Below are 21486 nucleotides of genomic sequence, written 5' to 3'. Positions count from 1 at the left end.
CCCATTTATTACAGAACAAATTATACGTTCCCTAAGCTACAGCTTCAGTTTTTAAAGACCTTTATTGAAAATTTCCTCAAGATAGGGTGCATGATCCTACATTTTGTGTTCACCATGAACAAAGAGCTAATCCATCTTTCCAAGACTGGAGCCCTGGAAACATTTCACTCTTGCCTCTAAATGAACATAAAAGTATCACTACCTCTATTCCTTAGCTGTCATTTTATCTGTAAATTGTCACCTCTTCCTGCAGGATCTGCCCAAAACTCTATAGTCTGCGTTCCTTCTCAGATGCTGACGATCCTGCTATCTCAGTGTGAGAGGTACAGCATAATAGATACATCAGAAAACCTGTTTAATTGCTTTTGAGAGATTCAAATTTAACTGATCTGCTGGGGTATCAAGCTGAGGAAATTCAGTGTGGCTATGCATTGGGCCAGTATATGCAGAGGAGAGATGTGCAAGGCCAAAGGAACAAGGAGGAGGAATACAATGGCGATGAATTAATCTTCCTGGCATTCACTGCCCCTTCCTGTAAACATTAAGAGGATGATCTGAAGCCTACTGAGATCAGTCAGCATCTGTCCCTGCAGCACTGGAGCCGTAGGGAATGGCAATGATTGGTAAGGGAGCGTGCAAGGTCCTTTGTCTGCCAGGGCATCCTTCTTGTGACATGCAGAGGCTCAGCTTATGTGTAGGACTACCTCAGTGGGGACAGATTCCCTCTGTTTACTTCAGGAGAAAACTCCAGAGGAGCTGCTTTCCTTATTTTTAAAGAAGAAAATAGATATGCAACCTGTTCTAGTACAGTATTTGCCAAACCAGACGTTCTGGAGGTTAATTTGGGCCTTATTTAATCTGTTGTTTTAAACAGAAGGACAGCAACATTTCTATTTTAACTAATACAATTCAGCAAATGGATTACAAAACCACAGTTAACTGCAAATGCCATGGATGGTAACTCAGTTAATAGTAGATTAAAAGAATCTTTAGGTTTTCAGTGTATTGTTTTACCATTTATCTCTCTTTGTAGCTTGTCTGGGTTTAATGTAGTTTATTCCATTTAGGAGCATTACTGAGACAAACCCCATTAAAGCAGGCATTATAGTCCTTGTTTTGATTAGCACTCAAGGCCACTAGATAATGATGCTTAAAAAAAAGTCTTGTATTTCTCTCATGGTCATTAGCACTGTGATCACCACCAATGTTCCTATGACAGTGTAAGTCTTTTTTTTTCCTCTTTAAATCCCAGAGCCAATTGTGAATGCCTTTAATATGGTTTGTGACATTTGAACTGTAACATTTATCTCAAAAATAACAGTTCTTGCTCTTTCAGTGCTCGTACTTGCAAGAAATTGGATCTTCGTATGTAAGACTTGTGGTCAAAAACTATCATTACTAGCTAATATTTTGCAAAGCTATTTTATTGGGGGGATTTTCTTTCATTTTATTTCATGGTGAGGCTTTCTAGACATTCAGGTGTGTACATGTTCTTCTCGAACAACACCGTGACCAGAGAGAGACACTTGCATCATGCCTACCAAGACAGCAACCAGTATAGGACTGTTTCAGTACTAGACTGATATGGGCAATTAAAATAATTTCCTCACATCATGTTTAAACCAGTGACATGTAATTCTAGGACAAAGCCTCTCAGCACCTCTTTCCAACACTCATCTGCACTCAGAGGATGAGCAGCTGCTATTACATGCTAATGTGTTTTGAGGGTGAATGGCCATTTTAGGACATGTTATTAACTCTGTGCAAATGGGTGCATTTTCCATCCTAGTGTACAGAGGTGACCTCACATGCTGTTCCGTTTACAAGTTTTAGTTTTGTAACCAAAAACAAAAATGAGAAAAAATATGAGTTCGGTGAGTTGGGCTTGACATCTTGAAGGATGGGAAATGTCCATCTGTAATTACCCACTCCAGCTGTAGGGACCAGACACCTCACCTTACAGACACGTGAAGTTGCAGGGCTCTGAGGGCAGAAGGCTAGCCAGGACAATTAGCATTTCTAATGATACAGCCAACTCATTTTACCAGTATTGCTGTGTTTTACCTACTGTAGATGAACACTGGTGTACCTGAAAAGAGGCACTCACCCTAGTCTTTGTCCTTCATTCTTACAGACCAAGGTCGCTATGTGTTTTCACTAACTTGCCAGCTCCAGGTGCAAGAGCCCAGCAGTCTTCTGAGGTCCTTTGAGCTGCTCATCAAAGCCTTAGAGCAAGCTGAACGCTTGTTTTCTAAAACATATTTCCATATAGGGATAAAAATTGCCACTTTTTTTTCCCTCTCGTCCTCCTGAAGAGGAAAAAAATGTGTGCACAAAAAAGTATAGTGTACGGAGCTTTATCGTAGACTTGCTTTGGCTTAGGAGTCTTTGGCTCAGGAGCCATATTACTACCAACAGTGTGTTTCTGGTTGTGGCCATGATCGCCCGTCCCCTGACCCAGTGTGTAGGGGGTGAGTGGCCAGGAGTGCCAAATCTATAAAATACTAATTTTTGTTGGACTGTTTCATCACTCTCCAAAACCTTCTGATCACAGAAGCCCATTTTGCCATTTTATTGTATTGCAGCCTGAGCCACCTAATCTGTACTCCTTTGGTTTGGGTGTTTTTTGATTAATTTTGCTCACTAGAGCATCCAGTTCTGCTCTATTCCTGCTATTTGTTTTGTCTAGCCTTGCTCAGAGTAGATAACTAATGCAGTAGTTAAAACACCATCACATCAATGCTCTTTACAGGGATTGAAACCTGCTTGTCTCGGAAGCAGTTATACATGAACCAGGCTGAAGAATGAGTGTATTTAGTATTCAACCAGTCACCACACTAACTTGATTTTTCCTGTTATTATTTTTACTTAGATAGTTGCTGAAGTTAAATTAAAAGGTATCTTCCAATTTAAAAAAAAAAAAAAAGAACCAGATACCAAAATACGTAAATCCTCATTTGTGAATTCCTGATAAACGTAGAATAAATTCACGTAGTTCATGATTTGTCCTTATTTGTTTAATTTATATGCCATTATAACTGTGAATGAGGCTTTACAAAACCACAGGGTCACAATCTTTGCCCTAAAGAGATTGTAGCTGAAATTAGACACAACATATAACCAATGCTTTCAATAGACAAAGCAGGATTACACCAAATAAAAATGGTTCATGTTGTGTATATTGTATATGTTGTAAGCTTGTGATAATACAATTATTTGGAAAAGACCTGTTTGTCACCTCTGAATGTGGTGATTAATAACAAAGCTCTGGAATAAAGCCATCATTAGTGTTTGCTGGTTTAAGACAAAAAACCCGAGACACTAATGACTAATCATTGCTTTCCTAAGGGCAATTTAATTGAAGAGCTGGATTTAATGGAGTATACATTCGGTGCTGTATTTGACTTTCTAGATGCTGTGGCCTCCAAGGATCTTCACTCTGGTTTTAGACACTCCTTCTAGGTTAAAGATACTGATTGTCTTGCCTGTTTTATTACATGATGAAGGTAGAGCCTCTTGGAGGCTCTAGTGGGACTTCCACACTTTCTTCACCTTTCATTGTGAGTACACAGTGGATAATAAGATTTCTTTGAATTTTGAATAAAGGAGTCTTACTGTATACATGTAGAGTTCTTTTTCTACTATTTAGTTACAAGTGCCTGTGTAATATTTTCTTCCTGGGAATAAGCCATAATTGTGTGGTACATCATTGTTTGAGTGTTCCTCAGCAGAAGAGGCTGCTGTTCTCATGTAAATATTACATGTATTTGTATCAAATCCTCAGGCTTTATTTTGACATTTGAATATCTAGACCTTTTGTTTAATGGGACTTTGGATAACGAACTGAGGTTTGGCCACTATTTCCAGGGCACTGCTAACATTTTGCTCATCTCACCCCCCCTCTGGAAGAGAGGAACAGGTACATGTTGGTGGTGGGAGCAACGTGGGCTGCGCGAGGGGCATGGGGCTGGAAACCTCCCCACCTTCTCAGCCGCTTTGGCAGGAGAGGGTTGGGGGGTTTTCCCCAGAAATTTGCTCAGATATGAAAGGGGGTTAGTGTACCTGCTCACCTACCCCACAGGATTCTGGTGTGGCTAATTAGTCAATATTTACACAGCTCTGTGAAAACGCTTTAGAAGTGCCAATTGTGAATTATAATTATATTGTGAAGATGATTGGGAGTCCACGTTTGCATGTAGATTCAGGCCATGGGAGTAAGCCTTTCAAATAATGTCTCTTATTTAAATGCCTTACCTATTCCTTATCTCTTGTTGTGTGTTTTTTTTAAGGATGATGAGAAACATTAGTTTACCCTCAGGAAAGACCAGGTCTGACTGTTTTTAATAATGAGTTATGTACTTAGTCACAGTAGGTAAATTTACAAACCAAGCAGGACACACTCAGAGATCGATTCTGTCTGTTCAGCAGATGGTTTTACACAATAGGCATCAGGACAAGCCTGCTGAGACTTTAAAACAAATACTTCTAAGTAACATTGCCATAAGTCTGTTAATACAGTGGCAATTCATGTTTTAAACTCTGCAGAGCTCCTACTTTATTTATATCCCATCTATTTACCGAAGTATAATAGATTTACTCTGGGAAGAGACTCAATCTCAGCAGATTTACACTGAAGGTTGACATTTAAGTTTCAATTTACTTTCACAAAATAGTAACTAATGCTTAGCACTAGCTGCAGGACACTTCATTATTTTTCATAGCAGCACACCAGTATTAAAGACAAAGCAAGAATAGCCTGCAAAAGAAGTCCATGACTTGACTTAGAGTTTCTGAAATTCCTGGAAACTCTGTTGCAGCAAGAATGCTTTTGTATTTTTTTTAAGTTCTCTGCATTTTCTAGTAACTTTATAAATGTTGCTGGTCTCTTTTAACTGGATAATAAAAGGCTTTATTATTTATTCTACTTTTATGTAAAGTAGTTGGTCAAATAGTTGCTTCTAATGCAGATTTAATATTTTAGCATGTAGTTGTGTATGTTAATGTTGCATTAAATGAAAAGAAACCCAGAGTTTCATGTAATCCCAAAGGGGACACTGTTCTGCCTGCAGTTATTATACAAGAGCAATTTGGAACAGAATTGGGCCAGAAGTTCCCTGCATACCTATCTCTTTGCAGTAACATAAAATTTTAGTGGGGAAAAATTACTGGGAAATGAACACTTTGTTTAAAAACATTCATGAAGGGAAAAGAACTTCTTTTTTCCCCCTGAATATGGGTCTTTTGATGGTTGTTTGCTAATCTTGTGCTTACACTTGCATTCTGTAGCTGCATAGAGGTGTTTAATGCAATGTTGATATGAGCCCACACATTGATGTTCCAGTAGAGGGGTCTTAAATATTCATATGATCAGATTCATGTGGTTTTATTTGCTTCTTTTCCTCTCTACCCAAAGTCCTAAGCACCATCAGATGATTAAACATTATCGGGCCTATGGTAGTGAACGTTTCTGAAAATCATTTTTTGTCCTGCCAGCTGGCAGGAGTGTCATGCTCTGGCATTGTTCTGCCTGGAATAAAGTGTTTTTCAGATATTAGACTAAAATGTTTCATTCCTGCATAAATCCTTAAGGTTTTCTGAGAAGGTTGTAGTGCTAAGAGCATTCAGCCTTATGTAGGAAATGATTGTAGAGGAGGATCTGTGCAACAATTAAGCAAGATGTTACTGGTATGAGATTCAACTGCAAATGCAAACTCCTAAATTTAGGAAAGTACCTGCAAGGCACCTTCAGGCTCCGTTATAGTCAGTGGCTACCAGAGCCCCCTTCAGCTGCTTGCCCAGAAGCAGCTGGTGCCATTTGAGTTGCCCTGGGGCATTTCTCATGGTCTCTAATAGCTGTTTGAGAAGCATGAGAGTTTTTTGTAGGTCCTGTTTCATGTCTGCCAACCACATCCAGATGCAGGTTTCATCTGCCTAAAGAGAGGGCATTGAATGCTGTTTTAAATGCCATAGGCTATGCCCCTTGACCTCCAGCTGCCACTCCAGAAGAGCCAGATCTCCTGAAGATCCTGCATCAAGTTGTCCATCTCTGTGGACATATCTGCATAGACATCCAGATAGCTTGGGTGCCCCCAGGCAACTCAAGTGGTCCCAGCTGCCAGTGTTTAGGCAACTACATGGCATCTCCGGGGGCTGGTCAGCTGTATTCCTTGTGAGGCTCCATTGCCTGGTAGCCCCTGGGAATGCAGGAGGCTCAGACACATCATTCACACATAGACACACTTGGGCATCTCATGCATCTCATGATGGGTGGCTGACTCCCACCCATCACATCACACATGTGACATTTCACCAAGCCTGCAGTGCCGCCTGGGACTTTGTTGGTAGGAAATGAAAAAACTATGGAAGGGCTGAGAGGAAGAAAGGAGAGAAAACTGTAGTTGCTGCCCATGTTACTGCTCTGCTGTGCTCTGTAACTCAGCTGGTGAGATGGACTGTGGGTTTGACCCATGGTCTCCCGACCCTCCAGCCTCATCTGCAGAGCCACAGAACAGCAATGTGAGCAATCAAGCCAAGTCAGAAAGCTGCACCGGGGGAAGTCAGTGGCCCTGAGGCTTGATCACTGGGCAGCACCAGCGCAGTGGAATAAATTGGGCATCCTGAAATGGGTCAAATGACTGTCCTTCTGAGACAGCAGTAGGTACTCTATGGTAACTGGGTTGTTTTCTCCATCTGTTTGTACTGACCTTTGAATTTTCCATCATCATTTTGCCTTTGCCTTCACTTCACCTGTGTTTGCCAGCAGTGCTGTCTTTGCCTATTAGCAGTTGTGTACCAGCTGCTGTGCTTTTTCTTTTTTTGGCAGTTTCCATGCAGGTTTTGCTTGCTTTTTTGCCCCAAACTTTTTTGGTGCACATCAGCATTTTATCTGTTTGCATGCACTAGGGAATGATAGGAGCCATGATCTATTTGGGTCAGTGCATGCCTGTGCGTAACCATTCCAAAATGAGGGATTTTCTAAGAATAAATTCTCCCTCACCAATCTGGTTCTCATTCTTGCCCACATAATATCTGTTAGCTCCCTTCTGCTATTTTTAGACTTGTGAAACTGGGGTAGAGAGAGTGATGAGTCTTTTTGTTGTTTTTGCTTTCCTCCAGCCAAACTCAGTCTTGTGTTTCTCCTGTTAGTTGAATAACTCATGGAAATACATAGCAAAGCAAGTAGTTTAGTAGCTGCCCCAAACTGAGGTCTACAACCATGTGTTACAAGTCAGTAGAAAATTCAAAAAGGATTCTCTAAAAGGATGTCACGATTGTTTATACGGAAGTAGCATATCAGTTTGATATTGCACCTAAGTAAATGCAGAGTTGGATTACCTTTGCTCTTCAGGCAGTTAGCCAGCTGTTTGTTGTAGTCAAGAAAATATTTCAACAAAAGGAAAAAATAATTTACTATTGCTGCCATCAAATTAACCTGTGTTTCAGCTTTCAATAACTAATGGTCACCTTCTTGATTTGTTCATAGTTTCTTTGAAAACTGTCCCATTAAACTGTTTTCTTCTGCAGAATCTGATTGCTTTACAGTAAAACTGTCTCTCTAAGCAGTGGAAAAGGATAAAAAGAGGTTTGTTCACCATATAGTGTTAAGTTATCCTTTAAAATGAGCCACATTTAGGAAGGTGTTACAGCAGGGCTGAGCAGGGAAAATTTCTCAAAGAATAAAGATAAAGTAGATGAAATCCAGACTTCTTGGTGAAGGAAAATCAGACCTGAACAGGGTATTATAACAATGATGTAATGGTAAATTGTACAAGATAACTAGCTTTGAAATTGCTGGGAGGATGAGGGGGGTTTATTGTAGCTGTATACATTCTTGAGCTGACTTCTCATTATCACATTTTAGGTAAGCAGTCTTATTACTTCATTCATCATTTCATTCTCTTTCTGAGAGACTGTTTTCAGTGTATTTCTTGTCATCTGCCCTTTGTATTTCTGGCATGCCCTGACTTTTCTCACCACTTGGACAACCTAATATTAATAGGCCATAACCAAAGTAATCAATAGATGTGGATATCCGTACTGGTAATTTTATACAGAGCTTGTGTGAGTATGTTTGAATGGGATATTATTATTATAGAAAAATAATTCAGGGGGGAAAAGTGCTAAAACAAAAATGTTGCCCAGGATGAGAAATACTCAGCTAATGGCAAGGATGGCAGTGCCCTAGTAGAAGGACCAAGCCTCGAGGTGGATGGAGAAATTATGGCAGCTCATGGAGTCATGGGGCAGAGGTGAGCAGTGGCAACACTGGTGTGGCCTCCAGAAAGAAGGAAGAGGTGGCTGTGGAAGGAGGAACAAGGCTCCATGGGTGGCAGAGGGTGGGTGAAGGTACCAGGAGGCAAGATGACAGAGGTAGAGGCTTCCTGGCCATGTGGGAGTGGAGGCAGTATCTGCCTTTGTGGTGTGTGTGCACATGGACACAGGCTCAGGCCTCTGGTGCATGTGTGTGTGCATGTGCATGCTGTGGTCACATCTGCACAGCTGAAAGACTGTTCTCAGCTGCTGTGTGGATGAGACATGCTTACTACTGACCAGTCATACAAAGGTTTCGACCTTGCTGTCTGCTCTTCCCCTCGTACATCACCAGTGTAAGACTGTTCTTACCTGGTCTGTTTTGACTGTCTGTCCTGTCCCTGGAGAACAGTTATCCTGTATCTTACTCTTCTTCAAAACCTTAACAGGACCAAGCTCTGTGTGGAAATAGTAATGATTTGAGTCAGCACAGAACTGAAACCTGGAAGAAGAAAAGCCAGGCTGGTTATTGATTGTGTGAAGTGATGTGATGCTCTGCTTGTCCTGCCTACCAGCAATTGCTTCTCCATCATCATGCTTTGGCAGCTCTTAACTCAAAGTAGTAGCAAAGCTTCTTGCAGTAGACATGATGTATTTATCCTTCTCTCTGCAGTGCTACCCATATTGTAGCGCTTCCTGCTAAAACAGTGCCAATGATAGTAACATGGGAAAGCACAGAGGCAGGGGAAGTCTCGCAGCATTACTGATACTTAAATTGCAGAAAAACTGATGCCAACAGGCAGCAAAAAGAACAGACTGGAGGAAGGGGAAAAAAGGGGGTGTTTTTTAGTAATTTTTTATTCAACAAATTCAAGTTTGCAAGCTGTAGGCCAAATTCTGTCTTCTGATTCTTGCTTAGGTGCAAGAGGGGTGTATTTTTATTAGGGATCATGATTTATTCATGTTGAGGAAATGTTCTGTTTATACCAAGTTCAGATTGCAAAGCAGTAGTTAGTAGATGACATTCAGGCTGGAGATTTCCCTTGAAACAACATGAGAAAGTATTTATTTTCTGAAGTCCATTTCCCTTCACGGGTAGTTTCCTACCATTAAATATCCAGCAGTCAGGAGAAAGAGCCTAAAACTGTGACAGGCAACTGCATTTGCTGGATATGTAAACGCAATATTCATACATGGCTTTATGGAGGGTTTCTTTTCCACAGAATATGTACCCAACATCTCAATTAAATTGAGGAGGGGAAGACCTGGTTTTCATTAGCTGTGAAGGCTTTCAGAATTACATTAGTTGCAGTTCATTAGATCTTATAATCATATTTGCTGTGTGTCATGATGAGGGAGTGAGGGGTTTGGGTGTGTGTGAGGGGAACCCAGCTCGTAGATCATTCCCACAAGACTTCTGATTAACTTCTACTGCCTCAGTCCGTCAGGATCAAGCCCCAAGCTTTATATTTCCCTCTCCACAGCAGGAGAGCAGGTGGATAAAATGCACCACATGCCAGGACGTTGATGTGGGGGGCAGGAAACAGCTGGGTTTATCTTGCCTCACTACCCCACACTGCTCGAGCTGGCAAGCAGGGCAGCACTGGTGCCTTGGTGGGAGATGAAGCTGCAGGATATGCTGGACTGTCACAAGCAAGTGGTGTTTTCATTTGACCCAGCTCTGCTTCCACTTGAAAGGACAGAATGATATGATAATGCTAGTCTTGGAGGGAAATTTCAATGAAATGGTGTGACATGGCGAGGCCATGAAAAGACCTGGTCTATCAGTGCTACTCCCACTGCACAAAGGCTTAGCCACGTTTTCTGTTCTGATGTGTCAACCAAGACAGTCAACTCAAAGGAGTGCATCTGAAGACAAGAATTCAAACTGTGTCTGTTGTACATCACCTTTCCCAGAGGGTCACCACACATTAACCTCCCCTGCTTTTGTCTGTGATTTGCAAATATCTCTTCTAATTCTAGATGTCTGAAAGTTCACTGGTCTGTAAGAGGAGACTAGGTATAACCAGCTTTGAAGGTCATACCTAGTCTCCTCATCATTTGAAGGTACCCCTCTCTCCACAGGCAGAAGATAGTCTTCACTGACCATGCAGAGCATACAAGGCAGCCAGTTTAGATTATTTTTAGATGACTGAAGTTAAGGCAGCACCTCCCCTCAAGGACCACATGGCTCTGTTTCCAACTCAAAGGAGAAAAGGAAGATCACATAGATGTGGCACTGCCTGGGGACACCGGGTATCTGAGATCAGTTCTTATCTCTGTCGAAGAGCTCTTCGAAAACCAGCAAATCCTTCTCTGTCTTGGACATTTGCTTCATGAAAAGGAAGTTATATACACAGGGATTCTCTCACATGCTGCCTTCATCTTAAAGTGTAAACTCTTCAGGACAGGGACTGTCTCTAGTGATGAAGGTGAATCTGCATATACGCACCAAATATTTAAGAAAAGTTGGCATTCCTAATGAAATACAAATGCTAAAAAGTTAACAATCACTTTACTGAATCAATTAAAGTGAATACGAGAAATTTGAGCTTGAAATAGCTCTTCACCTTTACAAAGCACATCACAAGATGAACACTGTTTTCTTAAAATTGGTCTGTCACTAAGTTAAATGACTGCTGCCTCTCTTGCTGTGAGATATTACACAGCTCAATTCTCACTAATTCCTTTTGCTTCAAGATTATTTAATCTTAAATATAAAAGGTCCTTCTGATGTAATTTGTGCTCTACCTCCAAGGACCACCACTTAGCTTCCCTGGAACACTCCTGTCTTCCAGACTTTTGTATGTATAGATTATATGCTAGGATTGATACTCATAAATCTGGGGTTTTTATGTTTAAAATTCTTTTCATTAGGTTTTTCAAAGTTGGAATTATTTTGGTGTGCTTCATTTTAGGTATCTCACTCAAGGTGCCTTAAAAGGCTGTAACATCCTTGTTGGACACAATGCATTTTTTACATTTCTCAGTTTAGGTACAGTTAATATCACTGTAAGTACTAAAATTTTAGCAATCTAAAAGTTAACTATCAGTGGAAGTTGTTTAGTCTTCTGTGATGAGAACAGAGGTGAGATCTCTCAGGTGGGATCCCGTAGATAGCATCTGGGAGAATAGAAGCCCGTTTTTTGAGATGTAAACATACAGAAGTAGAATCCCACTTTAAGTAGGAGTCTTGGTTTTTTTTAAAAAAAATCTTCTTCTTCAGCAACATTTCATTGGGGATATTCAGAGCATTGTGTTTTGCTGCTGCATATTTTACAATCTTCTGTATTTTTATAAGTTCAGGGTCCTTTGGAAATTGGAAGTAGCCTCTGGAAAAGTACTATCTATCTGCTGTGTTTCATGGGCCTGATTCAAACATCAGTTTGAGGACAAGTACAATTACCATGGATTTTAGAGGTCCTTTAGGCCAGATGACAGAGGCAATCTCTGTGTGCACCCACTTCCCAGGCTTGGGGGAATTTCTGTTTCCATTATTATTATATGAATTTGCAAAAGAGTTGCTCAAAATGTTGTTGCACTGCAAAGACTGAAAGGGGACTTGGCATGGTAGAATTGTATAAACAGCAAAGTGCAGTTATAAACAGGCTGTGTTTAATATGAAATAGCATCTAGTTCCAGGAACTGCAAAGCTATCAGTAGTAGTTGTGTCAGAGCTGGAAAACACTCACAAAGACAGCTTTCATTTCTATATGCTCTAAAGTATGCAGTAATCGTAGTCTAATTACCTCACTGCAGCCAGAAAGCAATATGGGATATTGTGGGGGTGTGGGAAAGAGAATAATATGCTACAATTAAGCTGTAATCTTTGGCATGGTCACTCATCAGATAAAGCTTTTCTGCTGTTGCATTCGAGACAGTCATTACTGGGCCGCTAAAGGCTGAGGAAAATATGTGGTGGTGTTCCTAGGAGCTGTTTCACAGAGGCTTCATTATCGGTTTCTTCCTCAGCAGCTGGCCAAGCCCAGCCGATGCTCTGCATTTGCAAGCTGTGTCCACAGAGCTCCGCTTTTCCCTGCTTATGCTGGGGGGTTTTGTGCTGCTGGTAATGAAATGGGGCTAACGTTACTACTCACCATGGAATGAATTTGTGAGCTTTAAATTATTAGTTTAAAAACCTGTTTGCTCAGGACCTGATTTATAATGGAAGATACCTTTGGCGGAGATTTGTGAGTGGAGGTTTATACACAGAAAGACCTTGTGAATGTGGGAAATAAATGTGCTAGCTACGTGCCAAGTTAGGTGCATAATTATGCACATGCATTAACCCCAGGATACAGACTGTTTCACTGGGACATAATCATGTTCACATGCAATTATGCTCACTTTCCTTTGAAAACCCAGTTTTACGGTCTGCTAAGAAAACCTTGCTGGTGACATCTCTTATTTTCTAAAATTCTCCACCATTTTAATAGAAACTATTCCACTGCCTTGAAGCAAGCTCTTGAATTCACATACCTAATTGTTCATACTACTGTCCGGATTCTTCCCACTTTCATGAATGTCTTTCTGAGGAGGAGAGGCAGCCTACAATGCAGGCTTATGCGGAATCACTAAAATTCTATTAGGAATAGAGAGGAAAGCACGGAAGGAGAAGTCAGGTCAACTTTGAATATGTTGACCTTGAGGTGACATGTTCTGACAAGTCATGAATGAGTTGATTGGAGTAGGAATACAGATTGCAGTGTAGATCGGCATTTACTGCTGCAAAGGCCTTTTTTAATTTTTCTGCAATGCCACAGATAGATGGTTTCAGAGAGACTTTGTTTCTCTTTAGGAGATGTTAAGACTGAGAAGGGGTTAAAAGTGACCGGTGTTTTGGGACTGTTCAGTTTTGTCTTAGATCTGGTTTTGCATTATAGAGCACACACATCCTTTGATAAGCCAGCTATGATTTCTGTAAAAGTAGATACAGAGGGGAATTAGATCAGAACCTCATTAGTCTCCTGCTTCACAAAGCAGAAACATGAACTATTTTGAAGGCTTATGGCACGCACAGTCTCTGCAAGGCTTGTCTGATGACAGCCTGTAACAGCAGCGCAGTCCATATCAGTAATTCCTTCCAGCATCAGGCTTTCAGGACCAGACCTTAATCATGTGCACATCTGGTCTCCTACAGCAGTTCTTCAAGATGTGTCTGCCTTTAACTGTTCTCATTAAATGGGTGCTGCCAAGCCGAGCAGCTCAAAACACAACTGCATCAGAAGAGATTTAATCTGCTGTAGGAAAGAACTTGTCCTGATTTAGAGCACAGGAACCCCAAAAGTGAATTGCAGTAGGTACTGCATGAGAAAGGTGATCTTGGTCTTACGATTTGTGTGGTTCAGTACTGGATCTACCTATAAACAGCTAGAGGCCAAAACAAGGCAACACTGATGCAGAAACAGGAACACAAATTGGTCTTACAACTTTTTTACAGTGTATTTGGAAAAACTTCACAATCTTGATTCTGGTGACAGTATGGTGTTAGGAGAGGTTCTGCCAAGCAGGACCTCAGTCCAGACAGCAGTCCTGTTGCCTGTTGTCTGCAGAAGCAATTGCTCTTATGCACCTACCACCAATTTAAAGTAAGGATAATGTTTGTGTATTCAGGCTGTTCTATAGTATCATCTGGTTTAATGTAGCAATGCCTGAGAATTATCTCAACTTTCTCTTTTTGATAAAAATTCAAGATCTTTGTACTTAATTAGGTACTCATACATGCATATTGCTATTTTGATATCTTAATATAGTTTTTGTCACCTGTAGCAGAGGTGACTGCCCCAGGCAGAAAACAGAACTGGGAGACAGGAGCTGGGAGCTGGTGAGAGGAGCTGGAGTGAGTAGAAAGCTGGGCATGTCCTGTGGTGGAAGAGTACTGAGAGAAGAGAAGGAGCTCTAGAAGAGGGGGTTTGAGGTCAAAAGGACCCACTGTTTTCAGATTCAGTCTGAGATACAAAGGATCTGGTTTTACCAGATTAGAACAGCCTAAAGTGTAATTTTGGCTGCAGTAAAATTTTTTTTTACTCAACTATTCCCAAGCTCAGGAGTTAGGTCTGGTCAGGGACCACACCTGGAAGACGATTTGGATACAATCACCATTCTATAGAGAATAAGAAAGTTTAACAGTATGGGCTCAGACTGTACCATGCCAACTGGCTGCAGTACATGACAATTATCCCTGACATGTTTAATTTACTGCTATGGACGTAACCTGAATGTTCAGAGCACAACTCCCATTAAGAGGGAGCCTGCAGGCAGACTCCAAACCAGGACCTGCAGTAGGAGATACCTGTGAAAAGTTTGGCACAAGTATTTTGCCCATACAGGGACAAATGCAACCCCGATGGTGTCACAAAATTTGGGTATAATGCCATATGCTGTCAGGAATCCACCAGTTGTGGCAAGCTACAGAAAGGAGACACTCAGGAGCTGCTTCCAGCTCCTCTGCTGTTAAAGCATGGTAAGGCCACATGGTGGAAAAGGCCAAAACCAGTTTCAATTTAATATTAAGAGGTTTAGAAAAGGTCTATTTGGGGGGAAGGAAGGGTGCTTGAAGTTCATTTTAACCCAGTTCACCATTGTGCTACACTTAAGCTCGTGCCAGAAGCATGAATGGTGTTTCCCTGCCAGTGGCATGGTGTTTCCATGCATGCAGAGAACAGTCCTGACATAGAAACGGTTCTGGACAGAGCAAAGTGCATCTGCCATGTCCTCCCTCTTCTCTAAATTAAGTGCCTAGTTTGGTGTGAACTCTTGTTGGTGCAGGAGTTGTGGTAATGGATTGCCTTCCTTCAGGTGTTTTCTTTAGGGTGGCCTGAGGATGTTACATACATTCTCTGGGCACTTGGAGATGCACTGCACCCACTGATGCCTGAGCTGGGTCTGAAGTTGCAGAGGAAATTTTCTGAAGAGGGAGTAAGGTAACAAGGAACTTGTTAGGTCTCCTGTAGGCCTCTAGCTTCATAGAGAAAGTCTGTTTTCAGTATTTGGCAGTTGGAACTAGATGATCTTTAAGGTCCCTTCCAACTCAAACCATTCTATGATTTGGAGAAACAGAAGATAAAAGGATTTGCATCCACAGATGTTACTTGCACCTGTAGGACTATTTCTGCCACTGCCTGTTTGTTGTAGCCTGGGTTTCTGTTCTGGTTTTGTGTTTGAATTACAGTGTTTGCAGCTGGATGTAGACAAGAGAACATTAGTTTCATAATTCTCAGCTCCTGTCTCAGTTCATGATTCCACATATCTTATACCTCACCACTTTCTGGTTTAACGCAACTCTCTGGGGGCTTGCTACCAGACCAATAAAAATCTCCTTTAAAAATTATGACCTTCTTCCCCGCTCTCCCCTCTCCCTCTCAAATCTGCACAGCTGGGGTGGAGGGGATCTTCCAAACCGGGTGATGTGATGGATCTGTCCTGCAGTTTAGCAGCAGATAACTGAAGGCACTGGGAACAGGAGGGGTGGGAAGGAGAAGAGGGCAGTAGGAGACCCAGCAGCCTGAGAAGGAGCCCAGTAACCGAAGCTCAGCACAGAGGCAAGCACGTAAAGCTCCTGGGCAGTGCCCCTGTTAGCCGAATCCAGCCTGACAGCCCAGGACAGGGAGTCGCGGTCCCGCAGCCCTCCCTGAATCTCTCCTGTCCTGTCGCATTTGGCTTCTCACATTCAAAGTTGCTCAGTTGTCAAAACAATTTCTTCCCTTGCCTACACTCCATCTATAATTCATTAAGAAGAGCAGAGAGGTGAAGCAGTCAGCTTTTCCCACTCTTTCCCCTTTGGAAAGCATAGGCCGAATGTGGTTTGCAGCAGGACATGAATGGACAGTTGTAAAACCCAGAAGCCACAAGGAAGGTGGTGAGAGAGGGACATGCTGCCATCTCCTGCCAGGCCTCCTGGGCCACCGAGCTTGGCATCCACCTCCCACAAAGCATGTCCCCAATGCGTTTTGCTGTAAGCTTGGGCAGATCTTTGCTCCGAAAACCCAGGTCAGATCCTGGACCTGAATCACGCTGGATCTGTCCATTCCTGGGCTTCAAAGGAGTTCAGGTCTCAGTCCAAGCTTTTCCTCACTAGTTAAAATTGTCACTCCATGTGCTCCCTAATATTGCAGCCTGTATCTTAGGCACAAAACTGCTTCAGTCCAGATAGAGTTTTTTATCCTTCAGCTTGTCAACAAATTTGCAGTTGCATGCCCTACACTCCCATCATCACCAACTCAGGCTGAACTGCCTCAGCTCTGCTTTATTCCTGCAGCTGCTGTAAAGAAAAATAACACATTATTCACTGTGAAAGTGCAGGTCATGAATTGAAGTATCCGTCTTTTTGAAACTGCAAATATAATTGTGCATTTAAGTGCAATTTTGAGGAAATGGCTATGGGCGTTATTTGCCATATAGGTTCCACTAATGCAAATATTGATGTCTAAAAAGCAAGAGAAAGTTGCCACAAGAAGGAGAAATTTTATTCAATGTAGTGTAAGGATTAGTTTTCTGAACTGACAATGGCTTTCAAATGCGAACGCGAACTGTAGTTTGCATTTTGCCTTAGATGAAATAACCAGTTTTCTTATCCAGGTATTCCAGGCCTGTCTCTATTACTCATCTTTGGAGTTCAGCGTCACCAGCAACTTGTGTGGAGATTTCTGTGGAAAGGGTACAATGAAATAAATCTTCATCTTAAAAAGATCATTGCATACAAAAAAAAACCCCAACAGTTCAATTGACTGTTACTCTGTCTCGGAGGTGTCTCTCTGCAAGGTTAAACTATTCAAGTCTGTCAGTCTTTCAGGGCTGGAGGTAGGACTTTTTTCAAGCCCAGCAGATGTAAGCTCCATCTTTAGCACCAGGGTTTGCATTCAGCTCTGAAGCACCCTCGCAAGAGCCACAAATCCCTGTCCTCGATCGGAGAGATTCACCAGAGGGCAGCACAATATCACTTTTTATTGTAACAGCAGGTGTTAATCATTTCAAGCTAAGAGCTTTTTGAAATTAGCTGCGTGTTGTTCTATAGTTATGACTGAAAATAAGTTTATTTTTAAAGCTAGCCTCTGAAGCAGCTCCAAAGTCCATTCTGTTAGGCATACGTTAACATTTTAGTGTCCAGGCTTTCACCAAGTGGAAGCAGAGGGAGTAATAGACAGTTTTATTTTCAATGTATCTCTCTGTCCAGATCTGGTCAGGGCAGCTGATGGGTGCTTGACCAGCTTCAAGTATTTCAGCAGCTCTCCTGTGTAAAAGGCACCAGCCCAAGTGAATCCTATTTTAGTCTTATCATTTGGGAGGTATTAAAGAGTAGGAGTAAGCCCTCTGATGGCACTTTGTGAGTAGGGTTCACAGAGGGTGAATGCAGGCATGCTTTTTTTGTATTGTAATTATATTTACTTCTGGTTGTCCTGTATGCTGAGCAGTTTCTAGGTCCTCTAGAATTTATGCCAAACTCTCACCGTTCAAGGAGCTAAGAGGAGTCACTGATCACATCTTGCCTGCTCAGCATCCCTCATGCAGGGCTTCATCTGTTGTCAATCTGTTCCAATTTATTACTTTATTCTGCTTGCACAGCTAACTGGTGTCTCCAGCAGCTGCCTCCCCTGGTTCAAGTGCCACTGTACTTTTCTAACTTTTTCTGACCTTTTTCTCTCAACTTGCAGTCAAAGCTTTGGTATCTGAATTCTTGTTCTTTTGCTGTAGATTAACTACATCTTCTGTCCTTGGTCATTCTCTTTGCTCTATTTGGCTTCTGCCTGGTGGGATGTCTGAAGTCTAGCTTCAATCTTGTACTTCACTCCTGACATTCACATGTAGGTCTCCCTCAACTCTCTCTCTCTGATCTCACTCCTTTTTAAGCTCAGTCTCAACTCCATCCACTCTGCTCATCCCAACACTTCCTAACTGTACTGAAGTCTTCAAAGATGCAGCTTTTCTATGGGGCTGCTCCCCATGCATCCTTAGCTTTCTTTAGCTCAAATATTATCTTTATTTAAAGGCCAGCAGTCTTAAGAATATATGTGTAGAATAAAAGAATAACTTCCTACCATATTACCTTTTGGTACATTACTTAGTCTTCTGAGAGGAGAGTAGTATTGTTCTTCAGAGCAGGTATAAAATCATGAAATTAGTAGTAGAAATAATTTAAATGGTATCTTTCAAAACAACTTTGTGTCTGCTTTAAAAAAAACCAAAAAAACAACGTGATTCAGTTTTAAGGAAAAGGAAAAATATTTTGAAATCCCTATTCTTTTTCTTGTATTTTTCTTTGCCCAGTATTTGGGGGGGAAAAAAAAAAAGGTTTCTTTTTCATTTGCATTCTCTTGGGAAAACTAAGGAAGAAAAGAACAAAAATGCTGAAAAAATACTTCTTTCAGTTTTCATTTTTTCATATTAATTTTCATTGCATCCTTTTTTTCCAAGGAGGGAAGAAAATTAGAAATTTAAAGACAAAAGGATGGGAGAAAATAAGGTAGAAGATCTTTTAATAATAATTTTTAAAAGCTTTAACAGAGCAGAAAATGTCTTTGAAATGTCATAAAAAATAAAAGTTGAAAAGAAAAATACTTTCTATTCAAAACACTTAACAAAGGTTTGGAGCTAGTTAAAGCAGCCAGTGCAGTATGCTTTGTAGTGTTTTCTAAATGAGGACAGTCCATCACCCCTACAGGAATCCATCCAAGTTCACAGTGCCCTTGCACCTCATCAGAGAGGTCTTTGTGGGCATTACACCAAGTTTTCTCCTGGCTAAATCTGATTCTGCTTCTCTTAAGGTCTCTCCATTTCAGAGCCAGTGATGTGACTATGATTCAGTGTAGAAATAACCCGAGTTTTGCTTTAAAATAGGGATGAGGCAGGGCTGTATCAGACTCACATCTGCAATATACATCATTTTTAGAGTGGTATGCCATTGCTTTTAAATGTTTTCTTTTTCAAGCTCTACCAAGATAACCCCAGAGGCACATTGCTCAGCAGTGGTCACCCCAGAGAGCGGTGACTCTGGTGTCAGTGCTCAAGGCTACAGGTAAGACATACCTGTGCTTTGGCAAGATGTGCAACACCTACTCTTCCCATCCTGTGTATTTATGGGTTTGGAGAAGTTACAGATCATGTAACTTTCTTATAACTTGGCCAAACTAGAAATATTTAACTACACTTTGAAGTTGGTCTTTCCAGGATCAGCAAATTTTTCCATCTTTTGTTTGTTTCTTCCCATTTCAAGTTATTGCAATGCCATTAGAATCTAAACTTAAAGAAAAAAAACTTTTATCCACCGTGAATAAATTAGTAAGAATTGGTTCTTCTTGGAAGGTGTCTAGAAGTCTGATCCTACATGGTAGAAACCAGTGCACCCATTTTATGTAGGAACAGAAATGTTACTTGTAAGAGCTACCCAGTCACATAGCTTAGTTGTTAAGTTTATTCTGCTGACTCACCAGATTTCCTCTAATGTGAATGGCCTTTTTTGTGAAATTAATCCTTTTTCTCCTAAGATTTTAATAACAAAATGGTGACATGATGGTTTTTGATATAGATATGATAGTAGTACCTAACTGAATTTGCTATTACAAAATTTGCTTCTGCTGCAAAGAAAAAAACTTTGCAGAAGTTGTAGTTGGTTTTGAAAGCTCACTTTCAAATATCACTGTAAAATACTACTCTGTCCCTCAAAGTGGATTGATAAACTTTTTCCTCAAAATGTTAGTGCAGAGATACTGTACTACCTTTTATTCATGTTGAGATTGTAGATCAGTAACAGCTTGCGCTAATATTTGACAAGGTTTGTTCTATGTCACCATCAGAAATGTAGCTGAAAATCTCTTTGGCTAGCTGGTTTGAACTTGAAACTGGTTTTTTGTAAGATCTGGATTTGAAAATCTCTCCTGCCAGATTTGTAGCTGTCAGATTCATTATCTTCAAAATTTATATTAACCTCTAATGGTGTTTTTCTTTCTGCAGAAACAGAAGGTGCATGCAGCACAGATGCCAGCCTTCTCCAAGGAATAACTTCTTCATCCGCAAGTGACGCCAGCTCTTGCTAGTACCATGGGGCCAGAGGGTGGCTTCTTAGGCAGTGGGCAGGTCCACGTCATCCTGTGGGGAAGTTTGGCAGCCATGACAACACTGTTGTTCCTCACCTTCCTCATCTTCCTCTGCTCCAGCTGCAACAGGTAAGGCTCAGGAGCTTAGCAGGCAGTAACGTTCTTGAGTCAGATAGTGTGGGGATTGAAATAGCTTCACTAATAACTAGTCAGCAAGAAATACTGAGGACTTAGGTACAGAAATAAAAAAAGTGCAGTGCAAAATCTGTTTTCAAAGCAAACCTGAATTTGAACAGTTCTGTTCATTCTAAAATCTAAACTTTTTTTTCTTTTGCTGTGAAGGAAAAACACTATTGTGTTTGCTAGGTGCTTTCTGCTAAGCTGAAGCCTGGATCACCTGTGGACAGTGACTGTTAGCAGATCACACCACTAATCTGAAACTGAGAAAATTAGGTAGGCTAAACAGGACCAAAAAAGTATAGGTAAAAAGAAAGGAAAACAATTCCTATTATTTCAGCTTTACTTTGGCCATTCCTGAAGACTAGGGATTTGATCTTGCTGTTCAAGTCAAAACGAGTAGGAATCAAATGGTGATACTAATTAATGACTTGTACTCAGACCTTACCCTTATTTTCTTCTCCATAAGAGGGTTCAATTTCACCAATACAGGCACTTCTACTGACTTTGTTTATTTACGTTTCAAGACCCCTTCATGACACCTAAGCTGAGCCCTGCTGATTGCACAGGGGAGCTGGGCAGCCTGTGCTCAATCCACGGTGCCCTTCCAGCAGGGCAGACTGATCAGACACTTCACAATGAGCAGAAAGACTGCTTGGGTCCATATTGCTACGTTTTGCCAATCAATCAGCCAAGTGTACGGGGGGGTGAAAAAAGCCCTATCCATAACTTAGTACAATGGCAAAGTCTTTGCTTTGGATGCTTATGCCTATAGGAGTGTGTTCTTTCGGCAGTTCAGCATTGAGAGCACTGAGGAAGCTGCACGGCCATAAAATACACTATATTGGCATAAGGTTTGTCTACAGTGGAAGGCTCTGTTTTTCATCAGGATTTCTCTAATGCCGACATTGCAAAAAACAGTCGTGGACAAGACCAGACCCCAGAAGTTGGTTGAAACCCTAAAAAGCATAAGTTGGAATTGTAATATCACGTGATTCAGAAGTGCTTTTGTAAGCTCTTAGGTGACATT

General features: G+C 41.2%; 1 protein-coding gene across 4 annotated transcripts in view; it reads left to right on the top strand.

Moving 5' to 3' along the window:
- PAG1 (phosphoprotein membrane anchor with glycosphingolipid microdomains 1) overlaps positions 1 to 21486 on the top strand; it is a 116606-nt gene that overhangs the window by 73221 nt on the left and 21899 nt on the right. For all 4 annotated transcript variants that reach the window (XM_074883563.1, XM_074883570.1, XM_074883554.1 and 1 more), the window contains one exon: positions 20197 to 20408. In XM_074883563.1, coding sequence (XP_074739664.1) covers positions 20284 to 20408 — 125 coding nt within the window. In that variant the 5' untranslated portion in view covers positions 20197 to 20283. The remainder of the gene's footprint in view (positions 1 to 20196; positions 20409 to 21486) is intronic.

The sequence above is a fragment of the Strix uralensis genome, chromosome 1 (genome assembly GCF_047716275.1).
Source record: "Strix uralensis isolate ZFMK-TIS-50842 chromosome 1, bStrUra1, whole genome shotgun sequence".
Lineage (NCBI taxonomy): Eukaryota > Metazoa > Chordata > Aves > Strigiformes > Strigidae > Strix > Strix uralensis.
The sequence above is the reverse complement of the archived record's forward strand: the minus strand, read 5'-3'. Positions and strand labels throughout refer to the sequence as shown.